The sequence below is a fragment of the Monodelphis domestica genome, chromosome 8 (assembly GCF_027887165.1).
Source record: "Monodelphis domestica isolate mMonDom1 chromosome 8, mMonDom1.pri, whole genome shotgun sequence".
NCBI lineage: Eukaryota > Metazoa > Chordata > Mammalia > Didelphimorphia > Didelphidae > Monodelphis > Monodelphis domestica.
In genome coordinates, this window is record NC_077234.1 from 45552216 (window position 1) to 45575116 (window position 22901).

General features: G+C 41.9%; 1 protein-coding gene across 1 annotated transcript in view; it reads right to left on the minus strand.

Annotated features, from left to right (window-relative positions):
- The window catches only part of MCCC1 (methylcrotonyl-CoA carboxylase subunit 1), a 71110-nt gene that overhangs the window by 9740 nt on the left and 38469 nt on the right, over positions 1-22901 (minus strand). The window contains exons 11-15 of the mRNA XM_007502003.3: positions 12486-12669; positions 7384-7493; positions 5200-5416; positions 3227-3313; positions 1037-1086 (exon numbers count right to left, since the gene is read on the minus strand). Coding sequence (XP_007502065.2) covers positions 1037-1086; positions 3227-3313; positions 5200-5416; positions 7384-7493; positions 12486-12669 — 648 coding nt within the window. The remainder of the gene's footprint in view (positions 1-1036; positions 1087-3226; positions 3314-5199; positions 5417-7383; positions 7494-12485; positions 12670-22901) is intronic.

Consider the following 22901-nt stretch of genomic DNA (forward strand, 5'->3'; position numbering starts at 1 on the left):
CTGAGAGAAAGGCACAATTCTGAGATGAGGGGGAGGAAAGCACACTTTTCAGGCTGGAGAGGAACAGCAGGCGAATTTGGGGAACAGCTTGCAGACCAGCTTGGCTGGAATGTAGGGCGTGTGAAGAGAGATCTGCTCCTTTCTGACCCATTTTGCTGATCCCCCAACACCAACACCAAATTGAGCGTCTTTCCTCTTCCCAGTCAACTCAATTTGAGGATTAAGTAAGCAATGTCAGACCGGATAGTGGATGGAGGTTGTTGTTCGAGCGTGTCGGGCCCTTCTGTGCCCCAGCCTCCCATTTCTATCTAGCCCGCGAGTAGATAGCCATTTTGTTAAAATAAGTGTCAGACAACTGGTAGAAATCTGTGGTCCTCCCAGCTCTCTGCTGCCAATACATTAGGGAAATCCTCAGAGACCCACTAGAGACATGACACAGCCTTCAGTGCTCTCTCTTCACACACTGGGCTGATTTCCCCAATTTCTCATTCTTAGAGGAGGAAAGTCCATGTGTACAAAGGTTGCCAGGCAAGTTGTGCTTCTGGAAGGATGTCAGACACCGTTTCAGCACACGACAGAGATGAATCTCACCGGAATGGGAAGATTCTCTTACTCTATCCACCAGCGAACCTTTTCATTTTATTCTTTTCCCTAAACTGAATTCGAGGGCATTTTGTTCAATTTTCCCTCTTGTCAATGAAGCCTATTTAACAGCTAGAAAAGATACTTTCCTCCTAGAACACCCAACCTGCAGCCCTCATCCCCACGGACCCACGCCAGCGGCTCATTATGTGTCCAGCTTAGGAGATTATCTTAGATCTGAGCATGTGGCTTTGCTCCATTTCCATTATGAAAGAATGACAGCTAAGCTGGACAAACAAAAGAAAGAATCAAATGGTACAGAACTAATTTCCAGAAGCTGGCCCCGAATAAGAGTGCATCAGCAATGGCTTAGGGAAACAATGGCTAACGGTTAGCAATACACGTGCTCAATCTGTCAAGACCCTTTTAAACTGTAGGAGACCAGCGGACATACCTGCATGCGGTAGGAGCCATCCCGGTTGTACTGTACAGCGATGGCCACATCTAGGAACAAAGAGAAAAAAGGGAAGAAGTTACTTTGAAAAGGAATTCATCCATTAATGACAAAGAAGATTGTTTGACATAATGCCATTCCCAAGTATGGACATTTACTCTTTTTTCTCAACAAGAGACAACCAGGGGTTTCTTTTCCACGTGGGATACAAGACACACTGACACGGCAGCGACAGGGTCGTCATCTCCGGGATGTTACGGATGAGGAAGTTCTCTGGGCTGTCCCCAAGTCACACACGGAGCGGGGAGTGTTAGTGGGAAATCAATGCAGACTCCCCCTGACCCCTAGGCCAGGACTCTCTTCATGAGGCAGTGAAAAGTCTCTGGCATTCTTTGTTCAAAGGGCGATTTGGATCAGGGACTTTTCTGGATCGTTTCTTCTGATGAAGGAAGACACGCGGATTAACGTTCTGATGATAGGGATTGTACTGACATGAGCTGCTGACTCTCTGGGCCACTTTGGGACACTTTTTCTCAGCCTCCATTTTCTGTTTAAAATAAGGGAGTTGCAGAGGGATCTACGAGAAAGAACACTGTCCACATTCAGAGAAAAACTGTGGGGATATGACTGGGGATGTAGACTCTAAATGATCATCCTAGTGCATTAATCAACAACATGGAAACAGGTTCTGATCAAGGACATGAGTAATACCCAGTGGAACTGCGCGTCAGCTATGGGGTGGGGAGGGAAGGGAGGGAAAGAATATGATTCTTGTAACCAAGGAATAATGTTCTACATTGACTAAATAAAAATAAATAAATAAAATAAAATAAAATGAGGGAGTTGGCCTTTAAAGCGCCTTGCAGCTTGCCAAGTCCCTATTTCAATGGGTCTGTCTCTACAGAATGCAATAGTGACTTTAGTAGGCTGCAGGGAAGGAATAAAGGGATTAAGTTTTCTCTTAGGAAGAAGACTAGACTGGGAGACAGTCATTACCTGGTCACCTGAGGTGTGAGCCTCGGTTTCCTGATCTGCAAGGTGAAGTGGGAGACCCTCATGAGCTCCAGATTTAGAATATGAACCAGGTGACTCTCAAACCTAGTTCTCTAGCCCAAGCGAGCAGTTGTTGGCAGGACATTATCCCCTGGACAGGGAAAGGAGCTCAAGTTCCACGTGTCTAAAACCAAACTTCTTGGCCAAACCATGGAACCACCGTTCCTCTAGTCAGCTAGGCTTAAAAATCCCAGCATTGTTAGTCAACCAGGGTCTGTATGCAGTCACTCCCCAGGGTCTATTCCTTCTTCCTTTCAGTAGCTTCTACACACGTTCCCAAAGAGGATGCAGGAGTGGCAGCTATGAGGGCTTAAAGGCCACAAGCTCAATGTGGCACAAAGAGAATGGAGGTGGAACAGCCAAGGGGAGGAGGAATAAGAGCGGAACAATAACACCAGAGAGGCTACAGGGTGCAAGGAGCTGAGGCCTGTGACAAATGCTTCAGACAAAAAGGACGGGAATGACTGATCCCCCACTAATACCGACAGACAGTGGATGCCTGGGCAAAGCCTGGGGCTGAACTCTCTGGGCTCCTGTTTCCTCATCTGTGATGTCTAAGGTCCTTTAGTCCTGTGACTGTAGGGGAATAAGCCTAGATCCTGAGGAGCTGGGCTCTTGGGGTAAGGGTCTTCTATTGTCTGTGAGACCAGACATGTTACTTAACCTTCCTCTGCCTCAGTTTCCTTGTGTACAAAATAATGATACTAACACCACCTGCCTCACAAGGTGGTGGTGTGGAAAGTTTTTTGCGCCATCTAAACATGAATCCCAAAACGTGAAGACTTTCCTGGGATTGGACCACAGAGGCCATTGAGCCAACGCCATTATTTTGTAAATGAAACCATGGGAGGTGAAGGAGTGTCTGCTCCAGGCCAAATGTAGAGAAAACAGCCATGATCCGAACCCAGGTCCTGGGATTCCAGAACTAGCCCTCTTCCCCTTGTACCGCACTATCTTTCCATCTTTATAGGAGCAGACTAGGCCTCTGACTTGGGTCTTTTGCAGCATGCCTGGTCACGAGGAACTACAGTAATGAATAACCAGAGGATGTTTTCTTGGAAAGACGGGAACAGTGATTCTTCTCCTTAGCTCAGAAGGCAGCATAAACCCGGGCTTTGCCCACCCCTTGGTACTTACTGTTTTGCCCATCTTTGAGAGTCACGTCTCTAGTGTAAGAGAAGTTTAATCTTCTGCCACTACTGGATGCAAAAGGCGAGAACTGATCTGAAAATGGTTTTTAAAAAGTCACAAATTAGAGAGCACAACGTCCTTCAATGGGTACAGAAAACAAATGAGATCTCAGAGAAATAGGCACTAGAAATGACAATAAAGCCCCGTCTCTTTCTGGGTGAAGACACCACTCTGCAAGAACAAAGAAGAGCCGAGTCAACAGCATCAGTGGATATCCCCAAAGCCTCCTGGGAAGCAAGGCCACGAGCCAAGGGCCCCTCTCTAGAATCCCTGCCTTGGTTCCTGATGGACAAAGACCGGAGGGCTGAGCCAGGGGGCTTCCAGGGCGATCCCCTCCAGCCCCCTCATCTGAGGGTGAGGCATGTAGGGCCCACAGAGGCTGAGACGACTGAACCTCCATGTGGGAGGGGGTGGAGTGCAGGGTCTGGATTTCTAGTCGGACCTTGGGCTAAAGTCCTCAATGAGCGGAGGCTTTAAAATGCTAAAAGCACTCACAGGAGGACGGAAGGGGGAAAGTTTTTCTTAGGTGCCAGGGCTGTTCAGGGGTACGTTAGGGGCAATGTTAGACGGCAGAGGGGAACAGAGAACTGGGCAACTCCTATTTTGCTTCATCCTCTATCAGCGAGCTTCACAGTGGAGAGGGCAAAATGGCCCTTTTCCTCTGGAAGTAAGGAGGTCAGTAAGAGAGCTCTGGGCAACTCTCATTGTGTTCTTGGAGGACGTGCAGGTAGGACACGAAGTGCTGCAGGCTATGGGGTCTGAGGAACGGTGCCAGAGGATGGGACGGGGACAAATGGCCCAATTCTGAAAACGAGCAAGACGAAGGACTGTATAAGGGTGAACTGAATGCCGATCCATCGCAGAACTTGGAAAGGAATGCAGGAAGCAGTGATCGGCAGCAGACAGCGGCTTGTAGAACACAATGATCAGACGGGGAGATTCCAGGAACGAAGAAAACCGTCTGTCTAAATCTCAGCGAGGCGCGCGCCACAATGTCGCGAGAGCTTCGTCACCTCATGAACTGGCAGAGCCGGAGGAGACCCTTCGTTCCTTCCCCCACTCATCCATGCCTTGCTCTGCTAAGTAACACACCGGCTGCGCAAATCCAGCTTGACCAGAGTGACTGCCAAGGTGTCCCAGTGAGGCAATCACGAATGCCTCGGGTAGGGGAGGTGAGCTCACGGTCCCCAAAGCCGATCTGCGCCACAGTAAGCAAAGCACCGGGGCCGTTTGAGCACGTCGGGATGTTGGGCTCGGCCACGGGCTCTGGTCTTTACCGAAAAGGCTGCGGGGAGCCCGGAGAGGGGACCGCAGGCAGCGAGGGGGGTCTGTTCCATGCCGTGGGATGAGTGAGAGCCTGAATTAACTCATGAGACTTGGTTTGGGAAAGAGGAGCCTTGGAAGGCTGTGCTGGCTCTTCGGATGCTGGGAGGCTGGCCCTGCCAGAAGGCTTAGGCGTGTTCAGCTCAGCGCCAGAGGACAGAATGAGGCCCAAAGTGCGGTGTCATGGGGAGTTTGACGGTCCCTCAGCATAAAAAACTAATAAAGAGGGATGTCCCCGAATGGTGCTGACTGCCCAGCTTTTCCTGGAGGGGTTGGAGTAGAGGCACAGCAACCATTCGCCAAGAAGCCTCTGGGCCCAGATTTAGATGGCACTTTAGTTTTCAGGAGGCAGAAAGGATTTGGGGACCAGACTAGACGCATCTCAAGTCTCTTTTGACTCTTGGATTCTATCATTCCAGGATTCTAGCTGGTGAACAATACTGTTAGTACCTATCAAGCGTGGAAGGCTGGGCAACAGTAGGTACCATTCTGAAAAACACACGTGCTCACAGAGGAGAGGGAAAACAGAAATGAGCACGCTTCCCCAGACTGGATTTCATAAGAACTTGATAAAAAAGATAAAAAAGCATCCTTACCCTTTGTCTGAACCCTGAAAGCATCCGTCACAGCTTTCTCCTGGAGGAGGAGAGCCAAAGCTGCTTGACATAGAACTTCTTTGGCAGTGGCACTCGGAGGGGGGAACAAGTCCTGGTGGTGTTGTGGGATGAAGTCTGTGTGCACGTTGCCAGCTTCAAACTCGGGGTGGCTGGAAAGAGTCAGTAAGAAGTCGATGTTGGTGTTCAATCCTACGATCTAGGGAAAAGCAGACAAGCTTTCAGTGAAGCTCAAAGCACAAATGCTTTCAAGGGCCTGAACAGAACAGTACACGGGAAAACCATAGGTGTAATCAGCTACAAACTATGCCTGGCACCCTGCCACACACCAGGAATACAGACACAAAAAACAATCGGTCCTGGAAGCAGCTGGGCGGAGCAGCGGATTGACAGCCAGACCTAGAGATGGGGGCCCCTGGCTTGCTCATCTTCAGCAGCATGGCTGCAGTCCTGGTAGTCTTGGGGTAGCGCGGACCCTCCCAGAGCTCTCGGACGTAGGTGCCTGTCAGCATCGGATCTTTCTCCTCACTCAAGCCTCCTCTCCCCAACACAGAGTGTAGAAGACTGTACTCATCCTCAGCTACCTGCCCTTGCTTCTGATGTCAGTGTTATAAGAGCTCAATGACTCGCCCATAAGGCCACCCCAACATTTCAGTGACAGAGGACTTCTGGGGCCCTTTCCAGCACCAGGTCCATGATACCCTATCACAGACCCAGGGGGAAACGTGGGTGTTGTATACTGTAAACCTTAAAATTTCTTAGACTTATAAATGTTGGAAATTTCACCATTGGGAAATTTCATACTTGAAAAATTTCCTATTGATAGTGGGAACTCTATTGGAATGTGAACCCCATTGGCATGGAAGGTTCCTCCTCCTCCCTTCTTAAGATTACTTTAGGACAGAAACCTTTTGCTGAACAATGGAAAGGGCATTGACCTATGCTTAAGCATAGAACAGGAAGTTCTGTGAGTCATGATTGATTTTAGAATTGATACAATAGAGATACTTGGAATGACAGAACCACATCTGGGAAAATATAATTTCCACCCCACTCAGTCCTAACAGGATTTAGGAAGGGTTGCAGCAAAGGATCAAGATTTAATTATTTGAGAATATGACCTTCAACAGACATGTGCAAAGCCACAGACCTCTGGGTGGTCCTGGGTTAAGCTAGAGCCTCCATTGGCACAGGGAAGACATGGACAGTGATTGGTAGATGTGAGAACTGAGGGGAGGGAACTTGGATGGTTTCCTCAAAGAGAGAGGGGTCTGAGGACTGAGGGTGGTTGGTTGGAGAGGTTTTGGCTCTGAGAGGTGGTGCTTTGAGAGTTGGCTCTGAAGGAAGCTGGAGGTGGAGGCCCCTGAGACTGTTTCTCCATTTTGGTCATGTGAGTGATAGGGACTGATCTCTTTTCTTTGCCTCGGCTATCCAAGGCCTTGGGCCTTTGGCCCAGCCTAAACAGAGGGGGTACTTAAGCCCTATTCCCTTCTCTCCCCTTTCTCTCTCCCTCTCTCTCTCTATCTCTAATTCCTTTCTTCCTCCTGTTTGTAATTAAACTCTATAAAAGGTTGACGGCTGACTTGAGTTTTCATTTAGGAATTACATAGCTGGATTCCTTGGCGACCTTAAATTAATATATATCAGTCTTTTAAAGTGATTTCCTTGTCACAATACTCAGGCTACAGTTCTAATGGCTAGGGCAAATCAAGCCAATGCCAGCCATATGGGGATCTCAAAAAGACCCTTTCGGGAAGCCCAATCCATTGGAAACAATCACATAACACACTAGAGGGCTGCAAACAATCCTCCAAGATGAATAGCATCAGCTGCTCTTCAAGACCTGTGATTTTTTTTCTTCTGGGGAAAAACAACTCCCATAGTTTAACTTTGCAGACCTGCAGCTTGGCCTCTCCTAAATGACCTTATTAAAAGGGGCGATGGGCATGCAATTCCTAAGCGAAGTGAGGTCCTTCCTTCTAGGAGTCTCCCTGCCCCCAGCTGAACTCTGGACATCTCGGACTCCGTGTTGCTCTTACGGCAATAACCTAGGGGCGACTCATGACCGATGAGACTGGTGGGCTCAGCTTAGACCAGAAGCCTCATGCCGCTGTCCTGTAAGTCACTACAACATCTGCGAGCGGGGAAAGCCTCCCGATCACTCACGTTGTACTGGTGAAGGCTGTACCGAAGCTTCTTCAAAGCGGCTTGGCGGTCAGCAGCCCAGACGACAAGTTTGGCAATCATGGGGTCATAGTGCACGGAAACTTCATCACCTGAAACAAACACAGTGGGAGTAGAAGTAAAGCTTTGGCCGAGAGAAGTTGGAAACCTCATCTTCAGGAATAGGGCACTTGCCCAACAAAGTCCAGTATCACTACGACCAATGGACAAGGCATTTGTTTACACAGGGTGGGTGTCCTGCTGATGCTGAATTACAAATATGTGGTCTTTCCTTTGGATAAACCAGCTAACACATCATTAGGACCAATATCTGGCTAAAAAGACAGGCTAGTTATGGTCTCAAAACAGGACTATTGAATAATTCAACAGATACTTAAGCCAGGCACTAGAGATGACGAAAACAAAAAAAACTCCCATGTCTCTGCACTCAAAGGGTTCCCATTCTTTTTTTTTTTTAATCCCCTTACTTTCCATTCTAGTAACAATGATACAACAGAAGAGCCTGGTTAGGCAATGGGAGTTAAGTGACTTGCCCAGGGTCACACAGCTAAGAAATGTCTGATGCCAGATTTGAACCCAGGACCTCCCTTCTCTAGGCCTGGCTCTCAAACCACTGAGCCACTCAGTTATCTTTGCATTCTTATTGAGAGATGATCATCAGGATACATTTGACCTACAACTTCCAACTTTGCTACATACAAAAGGGCCTTTTAATACACTAACTGGAAAGAAAGGATGAGCTTTTCTTCCTTTAGCAGAAATAATATTTCAGTTCTTCATTGGAGCTGTGAGGAGGGTGTTGGATGAGCCCTCCTGGCACAGATGGTCACTCATCTATTCCCTTACAATCTCTGCACTCTTTGCCCACGTCTTTTAATTCATAAATCTACCATATAAAACCCACTCATTGAGTTGGAGGCTTTCCTCCTGCTGTTTGTTTCTATGGAATTTTTTTGGTCTATCACTGTATACAGAGTAGCCTCAATGACAATGGTAAACTCTTTTGGCGTTATAAATCTCGTCTCATTCTCAAGTTCTATAGTTGACAGCCTGTTCATATGAGTTAGGCTGAAGTGGCTATAAATATAGAATATCTTCTCAGATTATATTTTCTTCTTTTTATTTTTAAGATATTAAATCAATAATGCTAAACTATTTATAGCACCAATTTTTAAAAATAATCATTTAGCAGTTTAACTTTGTCTTTTATGTCTTTGGTTTTCATATCCCATTCACTGCTAAATATATCCCTCTTCCTTCTACTCAGTGAGCATTCCTGATCCTATCCTTTCTTCATGAAAACATTTTTAACTGAGTAATCTTTCAATCTTTTAACTGAGTAATCTTTCTCCTCCCTCTTCCCAGAGAGCTACTCCAAATGACGAATATTTTTAAATTAAAAAGAAAAGAAAAAAACCCATAAAAACTAAACAATACATCAAAAATGTGTGTAATGGAATATACTTGTGATGCTCCAATGCACTATGCTTGTGATCCTCCCATATTTGCAAAGGGCTATGGAAGGGATGTCTTCTCCTATATCTACTTTGTAATTCTGAAGCATTCACTTTTCATTTTTTGGAGGGGTATTCTTTCCATTTACATTGCTGTAGTCATTGTGTATATGTATTTATTGGTTCTGCCTCTTTTAATTTGTATCAGTTCATATTGATCGTTCTATGCATCTCTGTATTCATCATTTCTTTTTTAAAATTTTTTAAATTCTTCCCCTCCATCTTAGAATCAATACTTGGTATTGGTTCTAAGGTAGAAGAGTAGTCAGGGCTAGGCAATGGGGGTCAAGTGACTTGCCCAGGGTCACATAGCAAGGAAGTGTCTAAGGTCAAATTTGAACCCAAGACCTCCTGTCTCTAGGCCTTCCTCTCTAACCAGTGAGTCATCTAACTACTTCATATTCATCATTTCTTTCTTTATGTAATACCTTATTACATTTTATTTAATACGCCCAATTTATTTAGGCACCCCTTATTTGGTGGACATCTACTTTGTTTCCAGGGCTTTCTTATCACAAAATTGCTGCTATATATATTTTGGCATATATGGGGACATTCTGAGTTCATCACACTATTTCTCCATTTTTCACTTCCTGCAACAGATGTCCACAAATAAGTGGCCATTCTTCTCATGGCAGCTTGCTGACCACTTGTGACACAGGGAGGTGGTCAAGTGCCCTGTGAAATTAGACTTCTTCCAATTTTTCCAGTTCTTTTGTTTGCCTCTGGGGAGAGAAGCTATGACTTGTTCTAGCAGTTCCCATCACTGCATTTTCTTCTTCTGCCTTCACTTAGAGCAAGTGTTCTTTACTTGGGCTCTATGAACTTCACTTTAAATATATATATATATATATTTTGATAACTGCATTTTCAATGTACAGGTCGTTTTTCCTTTAGGTAAATTTGCAGTACAGAAATCTGACTTTAAATAAAGAATTCTGAAAGAAACACATATTTTTAAAAACCATCCATGTTCACTTCACTGCACTTCTGGCCCTTGGCTCAGCACTCTGGGGACCCACAAAAAAGCAGAAGAATGGACACCTGGAGAGGCTGCTGGATCGCTTAAGCCCTCTGGCTGCTCCAGCTCCCTGTTTGCATGTCTGGATTCCATGCATCTTCTCTCCTGTGCTTGGGTACCCCATGTCTGTCCCTAGTCCCCAAATGTTGCCTGTCCGTGTCTGGCCTCCGTATTTCTGTCCCCTGTATGTCTTTCCTCTGTTCTGGCCCTGACCCCAGCATATTCCTCCTCCTGCTCTTGCTCCTCTGACCCAGACCCCCTTCCTTCCTTCCATGGGCAAATTTACATTATGTAAAAGTAGCTTTCACAGTGGCCGTCTGTCTGTCACTGGCTTCCTTTGCAATCCTCTGTCTTGTATTTTATGCATTTAAACATGTTCTTCTGGATTCACCCGACCGAGTGCCAAAGGCCCTCCCTCCCTCAGAGTGAGGATGCCAACATGGATGGGAATCAGTTCCCTCCCGAGGGCATATGCTGACTGGTTACTAGGCAAAAAGCTCACAAGTCAAGTCCCGGCCACGGAACTGATGTTTACACAGGGTCTATTTTCACTGCTTTGTGCAACAAGAGCTCATGAATCTAGGTGTTAGCAACACACGGCGTACATGCCTTCGTCCCTTCCTCTGAGCATGAGGGTCAGTAGGAGCCACCATTCCCTTCTCCTGAGAGCTCACCAACTTTGCAATGGCGGCCAAGACACACTCCGTGGCTGCCTACCTTTGTCTGATCAGCTCTCATAGTTGTAAAAGTCACATATTATGTTCGAGTGAGTGAGTAACACGCACGTGCCTCCCACATTTCCAGATCTGAAGGCTGGCTCCACAGAACATCACAGTCGCAGCTCCTCTGCCCCACAGCCTTCCTGAGCGCCTGGCACACACTCACCCTCCCTCCTGCTGGATGTCGATCTGCTATCCCAGCATTATAAACAAACGCGGACACGGGTAGAGGAGGCAACAGAGAGGCAAATGAAAAGTCCACGATTGCCAAAGGTTCCTCTGGCTTAGTGAGAGCCTTGAACATGCTCTCTGTGATCAACGAGATTACAGCTTCCTGACATCGGCACTGAGGGCCTCCGCAGCCAGCCGCAGACCTCCCTGGCCCATTTCCAAACGTTCACTTGTCCAGCTAAGCTGGTTTCCTCGCTGGCCCCCCCACATGCCATATGGCTACCTGTGTTCCGTGTTCCTACAGGTACAGTGAAAGCATCCTAGAATTTTTAGCACTGGAAGGGACGTCAGAGGCCAGCTGTCCAACCCATACCTGAACGGAACCCCTGCAATAACCCAAAGGACTTGAGAAATGGATGCCTAAGCTTTGCTTGAAGACTTCCACGAAGAGAAGAGTCCCCCAAGCCAGCCCATTCCACTTCAAGTGTCTACAAATGGTCCTGAAAAGCTCGCATTATTGGGACTATTTAGGAAAATATGCCTAACATAGGAAAAGCTCTTGTTATTGGGAATATTTAGGGAGCTGTGCCTAAATTAGGAGAAGCTCTCACTATTGGGAATCCTAACATCTCTTTCAAACTTGGCTCTTTGCCACTTCTACCTGATTCTGGCCTCTTGGGCCAAACAAAACCAGGCTGATCCCTTCTCGACACAACAGCCCCTCAAATACATCGACAATGACCATATCTCCCTGAATCTCTTCTTCTCAAACGAAATAGGCCCAATTCCTCCCATAACATGGACTCAAGGTCTCCACCTCCTTGGCTGCCCTCCTCTGGACGATCTCCAACTCATCAATGTCCTTCCAGAATTGCCCAGCGAGATGCTCCAGCTGAGGGACCCCTTCCCTGGAAGCCTTTCCCTTTCCCACACCCTTTGCATCCATACCACACTGCTGAATCCATCATCCTCCCAGATCCCTTGACCCTCCAGCCTGACTTCATTTTTCTTCTCTGCTTATTTAATTTACCTTTCCTTCAAAAACCAACTCAAATCCACCCCCTCTGAATTGGTGACTCATGTCGCACGAGAGTGACAGAATCACCCTTCCACTGAACTCTGACAGCACCACAGAACGCATGTTGCAATTAATTAAGGAAAGTCCTGGGATCTCTCTTCTACTGTCTTGAATTGCTCTTTAATGTAGTTTAAAGTCTTATCTATACAAAGAGACTACTAGCACCTTGACCAAAGACGCCATTCTCAACCAGACTTGGAAGTATTGTTCAAAATTTGTGCAGAGACTATGTGGGCAAGTACAGCTGAGAAACAGAAACAATGCAAGCTGTCCAAATTAGATCTGGCACTGTCAAATAATTTTTTTCATCTTTAAAATGAGCTGTCACTTTGACAGAAGGTAAAATGATGGAAAATTCATGAATGCCATTAAAGTATAGCTGAAAAGAAGAAAGAATTTGGTTGGCTGAAGAGTTTGCTTGGCTATCACCAACACACAAATGAGTTTCATTGCTAGAGCACACTGGGATTTAATAACAGCTTCTCAGGAAAGGTACCTGGCAGGGAAGGGAGCATAAGAATTACTATCCTCATTTTACAGGCAGATGAACATAACAAGGACCAGACACTCATCCCATTTACCTTGCCTTACTCCAGTTTCAATCCGAAGACTAGGTCCTGAGGGTGGTGTAGACAAGTGCACAAGTGGTCCTGCCCCAGGCATAAAATTATTTTGAGGATCTTCTGCATATATTCGTGCTTCAAAGGCATGGCCATTCAGTCTTATTTCTTCCTGGCTCAAAGGGATCTTCTCTCCTGCAGCAATCTAAAAAGAGAGTATTTTATGCTTGTAAAAATGCATCATCATAATAAAAGAGCATTAATAAACATTGATTCCAATTTTTTCTAGACTGAATAGATAATTTTACTTAAAGTCGAGCCAATAGACAAATTGTGTTTTGATCCTCCTGTAATTGTATAATTTGAACCATTTTTCAGATGCTTTCTCTTGGGTCAAGATGGAAATGGTCTACAAATCAACATATGTAGCAAGGAGTTTTTAGCTTCCTCATATCAAGGCTGAGCACACTGAAGGTTGAAAATAATTAAGAGAATTTCCAAAGGAACTAAGATGGCAGACTAGAAGAAGGATTATAGACAAAGTCTCTTAACATTACCCTCCAAACAGCTTTTAAGATAGCATCTCAAATATAATTCTGGAGCCACAGAGCCAACAAATGGTCAAGTTGAGACATTCTTCCTTCCCAAGATAATTGAGGAGATCAGAAAGAGAGATCTGTGTCATAGGGATGGAGTTTGGCCCAGATCCCATGGGACAGCAATACTATTAGAGGGACTTGTTGGTGGCAACACAAGCAGCCCACCCTTTAGGAGGTTTCAAGGCAGAAATGGTAAACGGATTGGGCAACTGGTCGAAATGAGAATACAAGGGACCCCATGCCAGCACTGGTTGTAGATGAGGCACTCCATTAGCAACTCCATTACCTATATCCATTTCTAGGTCATAGTTTCAAGGCAGAGAGGAGTGCTTGCTGTCACAAGGAAGCAGGGGCCCTGAGGTGCAGTATCAATTGCAATCCCAAGGGATCAGGGGCCTTTCCTGGGTAAGGCTCAGAGAGAAGATAGCAGAGCAGTGATCATACCCCCACCAGGATCACATCATCTTAGAAGCAAGCAAAACTTGCAAATCTCTAGAATCAGCTCTAAAAACACTATAGAAAAAAACTAATCTGAAGCTTAGAAAAATTCCCCTCTCCCTTCTGCCCCATGCTAAGAACAAAGTCCATAGTTAATATAAATCTCAAAGTCAATAAGCAGACAGAAAATAAGAAAACTATAAAAGAAGCACTTGACTATAAAAAAATGATTATGACAACAGGGAAAAATCAGGACACAAACTCAGAAGAAAGCAATGTCAAAATATCTACAAGCAAAGCCTCAAAAAAATGTGAATTGAATACAAGCCCAACAAGAATTTCTGGAAAAAACCTAAAAAATTATTTTCAGAATCAACTAAGAGAGGTAGAGGAAAAATTGGGAGAAGAAATGAGAGATATGCAAGAAAATTATGAAAAGACCAGTTTGATTAAAGAGAAAAAATAGTTAAGAAAATAATGCACTAAAAAATAGAATTTGTCAAATGGAAAAAGAGGTTCAAAAGGTTGCTGAAGAAAAGAATTTCTTTAAAATTAGAAATGGATGAGTGGAAGTTAATGACTCCTTGAGACATCTAGAAACAAACAAAACCACAAGAATGACAAAAAAATAGAAGAAAATGTGAAATATTTCATTGAAATATAAAGGAGAAATTATTTAAGAATTAGTGGACTATCCGAAGCCCATGATAAAAAAAAAAAGAGCCTAGACATCATATTCCAGGAAATTATCAAGGGAAATTACTCCAATATTCTAGAACTAGAAGGGAAAGTAGAAATTAAGGAGACCCCTAAATAAAAACTCCCAGAAATGTTACAGCCAAATACCAGAGCTCCAAGGTCAAAGAGAAAATATTTTAGGCATCTAGAAATAAACCATTTAAATACTGAGCAGCCATAGCTAGGATCACACCAGATTTAGGAACTTCTACTTTAAAGGAAAGGAGGGTTTGGAATACGATATTCTGGAAAGCAAAGAAGCTATAATTACAACTAATAATCATTTACCCAGAAAAAATTGAGTATAATTCTTCAGGGAGGAAAAATAGATATTTAGAGGACTTTAAAGCATTCCTGATGGAAAGATCATAGTTGAATATTAAGTATGGCTTTAAGAAAAAAATCTTACTTTAGGTCTTAAAATCAATACGGTACATTGGTTCCAAGGCAGAGAGTGGTAAAGGCTAGGCAATGGGGGTTAAGTGAGTTGCCTAGGGTCACACAACTCAAAGTGAACCCAGGATCTCTAGTCTCTAGTCCTGGCTCTCAATCTACTGAGACATCTAGCTGCTCTGAAAATATGACTTTTAAATACAGACTTAAGAGAAGCATAAAAAGATAAACATGAAAGACAAATAGTAAGGGACTCGGTAGGGTTAAACTTTATATTCCTACTACAGAAGGAAATAGCAAACACTAGTATCTTTGCCAAGAAAAGCCTATATGAAACCACAAAGTGGCAGATGTGACTGAACAATTATGTACTTAATCTGATCTACCAATTTATTTCTTAGACAGTAACAAATGGTTTTTATCATTATCACTCATTAACAGTTTGTAATATACTTACAAATCTGTTACTATTTTTGTTATTGATAAGGATAATTGTGCTTACAGTTTCCCTAATATTGAACTAGCCCTGTATTCCTGGTATAAATCCAGTCTGATGACAATATATGGTCATTGTGGTAAATTGCTTAAAAATGAATTGGAAAGTTTATAATATAATCCTAAAGAGCAAGTGGTCAAAGAATAAATCATAGAAACAATCATTTCATTAAGGTTACAACAACAATGAGACAACATACTAACATTTGTGGAATAGAGCCAAAGGAATACTTTGGGGGGAAATTATATCTCTGAAATCACACATCAACAAAAGAGAGAAAGAACAAATTAATAAATTGGACATAAAACTAAAAAACTAGAAGAATAAATTAAAAATCTCCAATTAAACACCAAAATGGAAATCCTGAAAATCGAGAATAAAATTAAAAGCAAAAAAATTGAACTAATGAATAAAAGTAGGATCTTGTTTTATGAGAAACCCTCTTCCCCCAATAAAATAAACAAACTGTTGATTAATTTGATTTTTTAAAATCAAGAAAACCAAATTATCAGTCTCTGCACCACTGATGAAGATGATTTTAAAGCAATTACTAGGATTTCTTTTGTTCAGATATACCCAGTAAAATCAGTAGATTTCTATATGAAATGGATGAATATTTACAAAAATATAAATTTCCCATGGTGAACAGAATCTTGAAATAAGCTTATCTTAGAAAAAAAAATTAAATAAACCTTAAATGAGCTCCTAAGAAAAAATCCCAAGGTCCAGATAGATTTACAAATGAATCCTAACAAACATCTAACAAACAATTAATGCCAATGCTACATACACTATTTTTAAAAAATAGATAAAAAAGGTATGCCACTAAATCTTCCAATGATTTAAATATGATCTTGATACCTAAATTAGGGAAAGCAAAAACAGAGAAGGAAAACTACAAGCCATTTTCCCTAATGAATACTGATGCAAAAAAATTTGAATAAAATATTAACAAGATTACATCAATGTACCACAATGACCATATATTGTCATCAGACAAGATTTATACCAGGAATGCAGGGTTAGTTCAATATTAGAAAAACTATAAGCATAATTAACTTCATCCATAACAAAAACAAAAAACAATAACAGATTTCAAAATAAAAGTGGTATTCATGAAAACAATGTTACTGTCTAAGAAATAGAATGGTAGAGAAGTAGAACAGATTAAGTATACAATTGTTGTTCAGTTATATCTGACTCTTTGTGATTTCATATAAGCTTTTCTTGGTAAAGATCCTTCTCTAGTAGGTTAAGCAAACAGAAGTTAAGTGACTCGACTAGGGTTACACACTAGTAGGTGTCTAAGGCCAAATCTGAATGCAGATCAGACTCTGGGCACAGTGCTCTATCCAGTGAGTCACAAAGCTGTCTCCTAAGTACACAATACACAGAAGCAAATAACCAGGGCAATTTAGTGCTTAATAAGCACAAAAATCCAAGCTTTGGGAAAAAGAATTTATTATTTGACAAAAACTGCTAGAAAATCAGAAAACATTTTGGCAAAAACTAGGCTTAAACCAATATCTTACACTCTGTATCAAAATAAGGTCAAAATGGGCAAATGATTTAAACATAAAGGGTATTTTCATAAGTTAGGGGAGCATAAGAAAACTTTTCTGTCAGATCTATGGATAAGGGAAGAATTTATGACTAAATAAGTGAGAGAGAAGCAGAGACAGAGACAGAGAGAGGATCACATGAAATAAAATGGATAATTTTGATTACATGAAGTTTTTTAAAATTTGCACAAACAAAATCAATGCAGCCAAAATTAGACAAGAATCCCAAAACTGGGGAAAAAATTAGAAGCAAGTTTTTTCTTACAAAAGTCTCATTTCTCAGATATATAGGGCACTGAGCCCAATTTATAAAAATAAGAGTTGTTTCCCAGTTGATAAATGATCAAAGGATATGAACCTTGATGGTAGAAGAAATCAAAGCTATCAATAGTCACCTGAAAAAGTGCTCAAAATCACCATTGACTTAAGAAATAAAAATTAAAGTAACCATCTCTATCAGATTGTCTAACATTTCAGTAAAGGAAAATGATAAATGCCAGAGAGGATATGGGAAAATAGGGACACTATTACACTGACGGGGTGCTATGAACTGACCCAACCATTCTTGAGAACAATTTCGAACTATGCTATCCACATTCAGAGAGAACTGATGAACTCTGAATGTAGACCGAAGCATATTTTTTTCACTATATTTGTGTTTCTTGCTTTTTATTTTTTGGTAACACGGCTAATATAGAAATTATTTCACAGGCATAAGTGATATATTGCTTGCTTTCTCAATAGGTGGTAGAGAGGCTATAAGGAGGGACAGAATTCTAAAAAATTTTCATGTAATTGAAAAATAATTCATGAAACAAATTAAAATCTAATCTAAATGATTTTTTTCTTTATTTTCAAACATGAGTACTCAAGCCTCCATTTGAACTTCCTCATATGAAGCCATTATTCACCACTTTGACTATGTCTATTACGAGGCTCCCCGAAGGTATAGTATACATACAACATTATGATTTTTCTATTTTAACCTCAATGTGAAGATAGACTGAGAACAAAATTTTCTCATAACCTCTACTATCCAATGATTAAAAAAACCCCAAAGAAATGGGTATGTGATTCAATTTTGAAGCTTATTTGTATTCCCAGGATGTATTATATTCTTTTATTTTGGTGAAGTTTACCTCTGAGGGTGCTTATTATCAAAATAAAATAGGAAGTAACTATAACAGAAAGGACCAAGTACTATGTCAGTTTTTTATAACATACACTTTTATTAACAAAAGAATCTAAGGGCTTAAAGGAAATAACACCACATTTCAAGTGTCTGTTCCTAATTAATAAATCCATTTCAATAAAATATTACAAAGTTGGGCAGGAATTCACCATAACATTATTGAACAAACGATATTTTTGTCCCTGTTCCTAATATAAATTCAGGCAAAGATATTACCCAAATTAGTCACTTAGAACAGCTGGTTTCCAAATGCACATCCAAGGAGAAAGAGAGCTCTTCCTAGTCTCTGGTGTGAGCTGCAGGCCCAGGAGAGGCATCACTTCAGGTGGGGATATGGGTGTTGGGGTGGGCATCTTGGCCACTGGTGTGCACTGCCACTGTCAAATATTTGGAAGCTTGTACTACCTACCTTAGAAACGGCTACATCTATGTACAAGGTCCTGGCAGCCTCCTGTTATATGTACTGAAATCTGAAAGCTGAGACTCTCAGGGCTCTAACAAGCAATTCTCCCCATCAGGTCTGAGGTTTCATGATAAGCTTTCCCTGCCAACAGTATCTTCTGAGAATGTTTTCCTCAACCAACAGAAACTGGTTCTTATTTTCTGAGATCCTCAGAAGCCCGTATCTGCCGCTATTGATCTCTCTGGATCTCAGGTGTCTGTCTGTAGCTGCTTCCACAACAATCTATAAATTTTCCCTTTCTCATGAACCTCAAAATCATGTTGTCTTCCCTAAGTCTCAGAAATGAAATCCTTAGATATATCTGAATTCTCAACTAAGTCTCTGACATCCAGAAACCTGTCTATTCTGTAATGATGAGCCTCAAAAGCCTGCGTTCTTTCTCTTTCCCCAAGTTCTAGAATGATCTCTTTCCCCAGAACTCTAGACACATACAGCTCACACCAGGTATGACTTTCCCTGAACATCAAAAATCTGATGTCTGGTGATCATGAGCTTCAGGGAATACAGAAGATCAAAAAGGGAATGTTTTGGCTCAAGAAGAACCAGCAACCAGCTCTCCCCAGCAAACCTGAGAAAAAGCAGAGTGTCCTCATCTGGAGAAACCAAAAGAAGAGAAGGGAAAGCAGTAATGGAAGGACTCCCTGACTCTGGCCAAAAAAGGCTTGATTCCAAATCCCAAAAGGGACCAGAATTGCACAGCCATGTTCAATCCTTTACTAATTTCGGAAAAGAAAACAAAAGCAGATGTAGCTTTCAGAATAGCCAAAAACATGATACCTTTTGCCAAAGAGTATAGGCTGATCTTTGTCTACCTAGTACAGTAACCTCATAACTGTTGCATTCAAGCAAGGCATGGCTGTAGTTGTTTGGGCTGTAATGCCAAAGATTAGTAGTGGGCAGTCAACTTTAAAATACTACAGCTGGCAAAAGAATCCAAAGACACATTTGAAAAGGAACTGAGGCTATTTAAAAAAAAATGTATTCTTCCTCATGGTTTACAAATAAAATACAGATAAAATGGAGCAATAGTCTTTAATAATACATAAAACAAAAGCCAACTAAAATAAATAGGGAAATGCATGACACCAAGCACAGAGGAAGAATTAGTTATTGAAATCAAGCCTTGTATATAACTTTTAAGATTCTTAAAAACTGCTGGGAAAATTGGAAGACAGTGTGGGAGAGATTAGGTTTGGATCAACACCTCACACCCTACACCAAGATAAATTCAGAATGGGTGAATGACTTGAACATAAAGAAGGAAACTATAAGTAAATTAGGTGAACACAGAATAGTATACCTGTCAGACCTTTGGGAAGGGAAAGACTTCAAAACCAAGCAAGACTTAGAAAGAGTCACAAAATGTAAAATAAACAATTTTGACTACATCAAATTAAAAAGTTTTTGTACAAACAAAACCAATGTAACTAAAATCAGAATGGTAGCAATAAATTGGGAAACAATCTTCATAGAAACCTCTGACAAAGGTTTAATTACTCAAATTTATAAAGAGCTAAATCAATTGTACAAAAATCCAAGCCATTCTCCAATAGATAAATGGGCAAGGGACATGGATAGGCAGTTCTCAGATAAAGAAATCAAAACTATTAATAAGCACATGAAGAAGTGTTCTAAATCTCTTATAATCAGAGAGATGCAAATCAAAACAACTCTGAGGTATCACCTCACACCTAGCAGATTGGCTAACATGACAGCTATGGAAAGTAATGAATGCTGGAGGGGATGTGGCAAAGTGGGGACACTAATTCATTGCTGGTGGAGTTGTGAATTGATCCAGCCATTCTGGAGGGCAATTTGGAACTATGCCCAAAGGGCGACAAAAGACTGCCTGCCCTTTGATCCAACCATAGCACTGCTGGGTCTGTACCCCAAAGAGATAATAAGGAAAAAAGACATGTACAAGAATATTCATAGCTGCGCTCTTTGTGGTGGCAAAAAATTGGAAAACGAGGGGATGCCCATCAATTGGGGAATGGCTGAACAAATTGTGGTATATGTTGGTGATGGAATACTATTGTGCTCAAAGGAATAATAAAGTGGAGGAATTCCATGGAGTCTGGAACAACCTCCAGGAAGTGATGTAGAGCGAGAGGAGCAGAACCAGGAGAACATTGTACACAGAGACTGATACATTGTGGTACAATCGAACGTAATGGACTTCTCCATTAGTGGCAATGCAGTGATCCTGAACAATCTGCAGGGATCTAAAAAACACTATCCACAAGCAGAGGATAAACTGTGGGAGTAAAAACACCGAGGAAAAGCAACTGCTTGACTACAGGGGTGGAGGGGATACGACTGAGGAGAGACTCTAAATGAACACTCTAATGCAAATACCAACAACATGGAAATGGGTTTGAACCAAGAACACACGTGATAACCAGTGGAATCATGCATCAGCTATGGGAAAGGTGGTGGGAAGGTGGGGAGGAGGAAAAGAAAATGATCTTTGTTTCCAATGAATAATGTTTGGAAATGGCCAAATAAAAATTAAAAAAAAAAAAGATTCTTAGCAGCTTGGAAATACTCTTCTGGTTTTTCAAAAACTTCTAGATCTAACTGGGGCTGCCAAACAAACACAACAAACTAGAGAAAGGAAGAAGGGACCAGAAGATCGATAAAGTTTTTGGCTAATGACAAAACAAAACTCACTAGGACTCAAAATTTGAATGTGATTGGCAAAACTGCAAACTAAGCCACAAAGCGAAAAAGATCCAAGTTGGAATTTGAGACACTTACTAGATGACACTTACTAGCTGATTTACCTGAGTAAATCACTTAACCTTTTTTAGCATCTGTTTCCTCATGTGGAAAATGAAGGTAACAATTGCACCTCCTCACAGGGTTATTGTGATGACTAAATAAGAATATAGGTCAAACATTCTGCATGTCTCACTGTGCTATGTAAATAGCAGCTATTATTACTGTCATTATTTTAAAAATTCCTTTCATAAAACATCTGCATATGTCAAAATGGAAGGACTATGGCTAAAGAGGGACTGGCTTGAATGAGTCAGTAAGCCATATTGTAAAATTGAAAATATGTTACCCTAAAAAAGAACTACATTTCCCAGGAGCCCAATGACTTCCTGCCTTTAGGTAAGTCCTGTAGACAGAGGATATTAGCAAGTGAGTGGTCCTCTTGGGCCTCTTTGGGATGATGACAGCGAGCTTGGTGGCGGTAAGGCGGGTGTTTGAACTGGCTGATCAGGCATGGGCATGTGGTCTTTATTTTTATATCCCTTTATTCCTTGGTTTCAAATGATCAGTAATAAATCTCCTAAAATATATTTTTATAAGATTTAATTTTAATTTTTACAATATGAATGAATCTTCATTTTCAGCTAGTTTAAGTCCATCTAAGTCTCCACTAATTTTTATCAGGAGGCATCTGCTGACCAGAATGAAGACTTTGATGTTATTCAAGAAGAACTTTGAATCTCTTTCATTTTTATTTGATCTATGAGAAGTAACAAATGGTGAAGGAAATGAACAAATGTCCTTAATCAGCAACACTCTAAAGATACGATTATTTATAGGGATTTATAGAGAAAGTAACGTGGGGGCAGAGAGAAACTATCAGGATTTTCTCTGATTCCTGAACATCCTTCTCCATCTCAAGCCAACCTACTTACCAATTAATGTCACTTGAGTTCCTACCTCCACACCTGTGCTGACTTAGGCCTGGAAGGCCAGGCCTTGGTTCCTGCTCTATCTGTCAGCATTTAAAAGTTTCCTGTAGGAGTAAAGCCATAATGATCTATAAAGTCAGGGATTTGCCTGGGCCCTTACAAATTCCTCTCCAAACAGGATAAAAATAACGCCTCAAAACGAATTCTGAAGTGGCAGAACCAACAAAAGGATGGAATGAAATAATTTTTTAACCCAAATCAACTTAGAGGTCTGCAAGAAAGGTCTGTCTCAATGGGGTAAGAGCAGAATGCAGTTGAGTGTGGATAGCACCAGCACAGGGTACAAGCCAGCAAAAACCCTTGGGGGCACATAAACTGGCAGCCTTGGCTTCTGGAGTTCTCAGCCTACAGATGGTAAGTGGTTCAGACAATTAGTCAGAAGGAAATTACAGGGGACATTTTGCTGGCACTGCGTACTCTTGCATTACCTATGCATGGTTCTGGGTTGCAGGGCCAGGGTAAGTAGGAACACTAGCAGGAATAGGAACCCTGGACACAGATCCAGGGTGGAAAAGGTGTGGTCACTCCTTGGTCACAAGAGAACAGGCCAGGAGAGCAATGACCACACTCCTCTTGGATCATAAGCACTTTAGAACAATTGAAAATGTATTGTCTCCAAGAATTAGTTATGAAAACAAATCTATGGAAAACCTGAGTGTAGCCCCCAGTAGTGAGAGCAGACCCCAGTAAAATCAAAGCCATAGTCTAGATAAAGCCAAACACATAGCTCCCTCCTCACCCAAAAGCCCTCCTTTCCACAGCTCCCTGCTTTAATCTGTATAAACTGCATGTCCTTCCAAGAAATTACTGATACAGGGATTCTATGAGACTCTGGGTTAGATG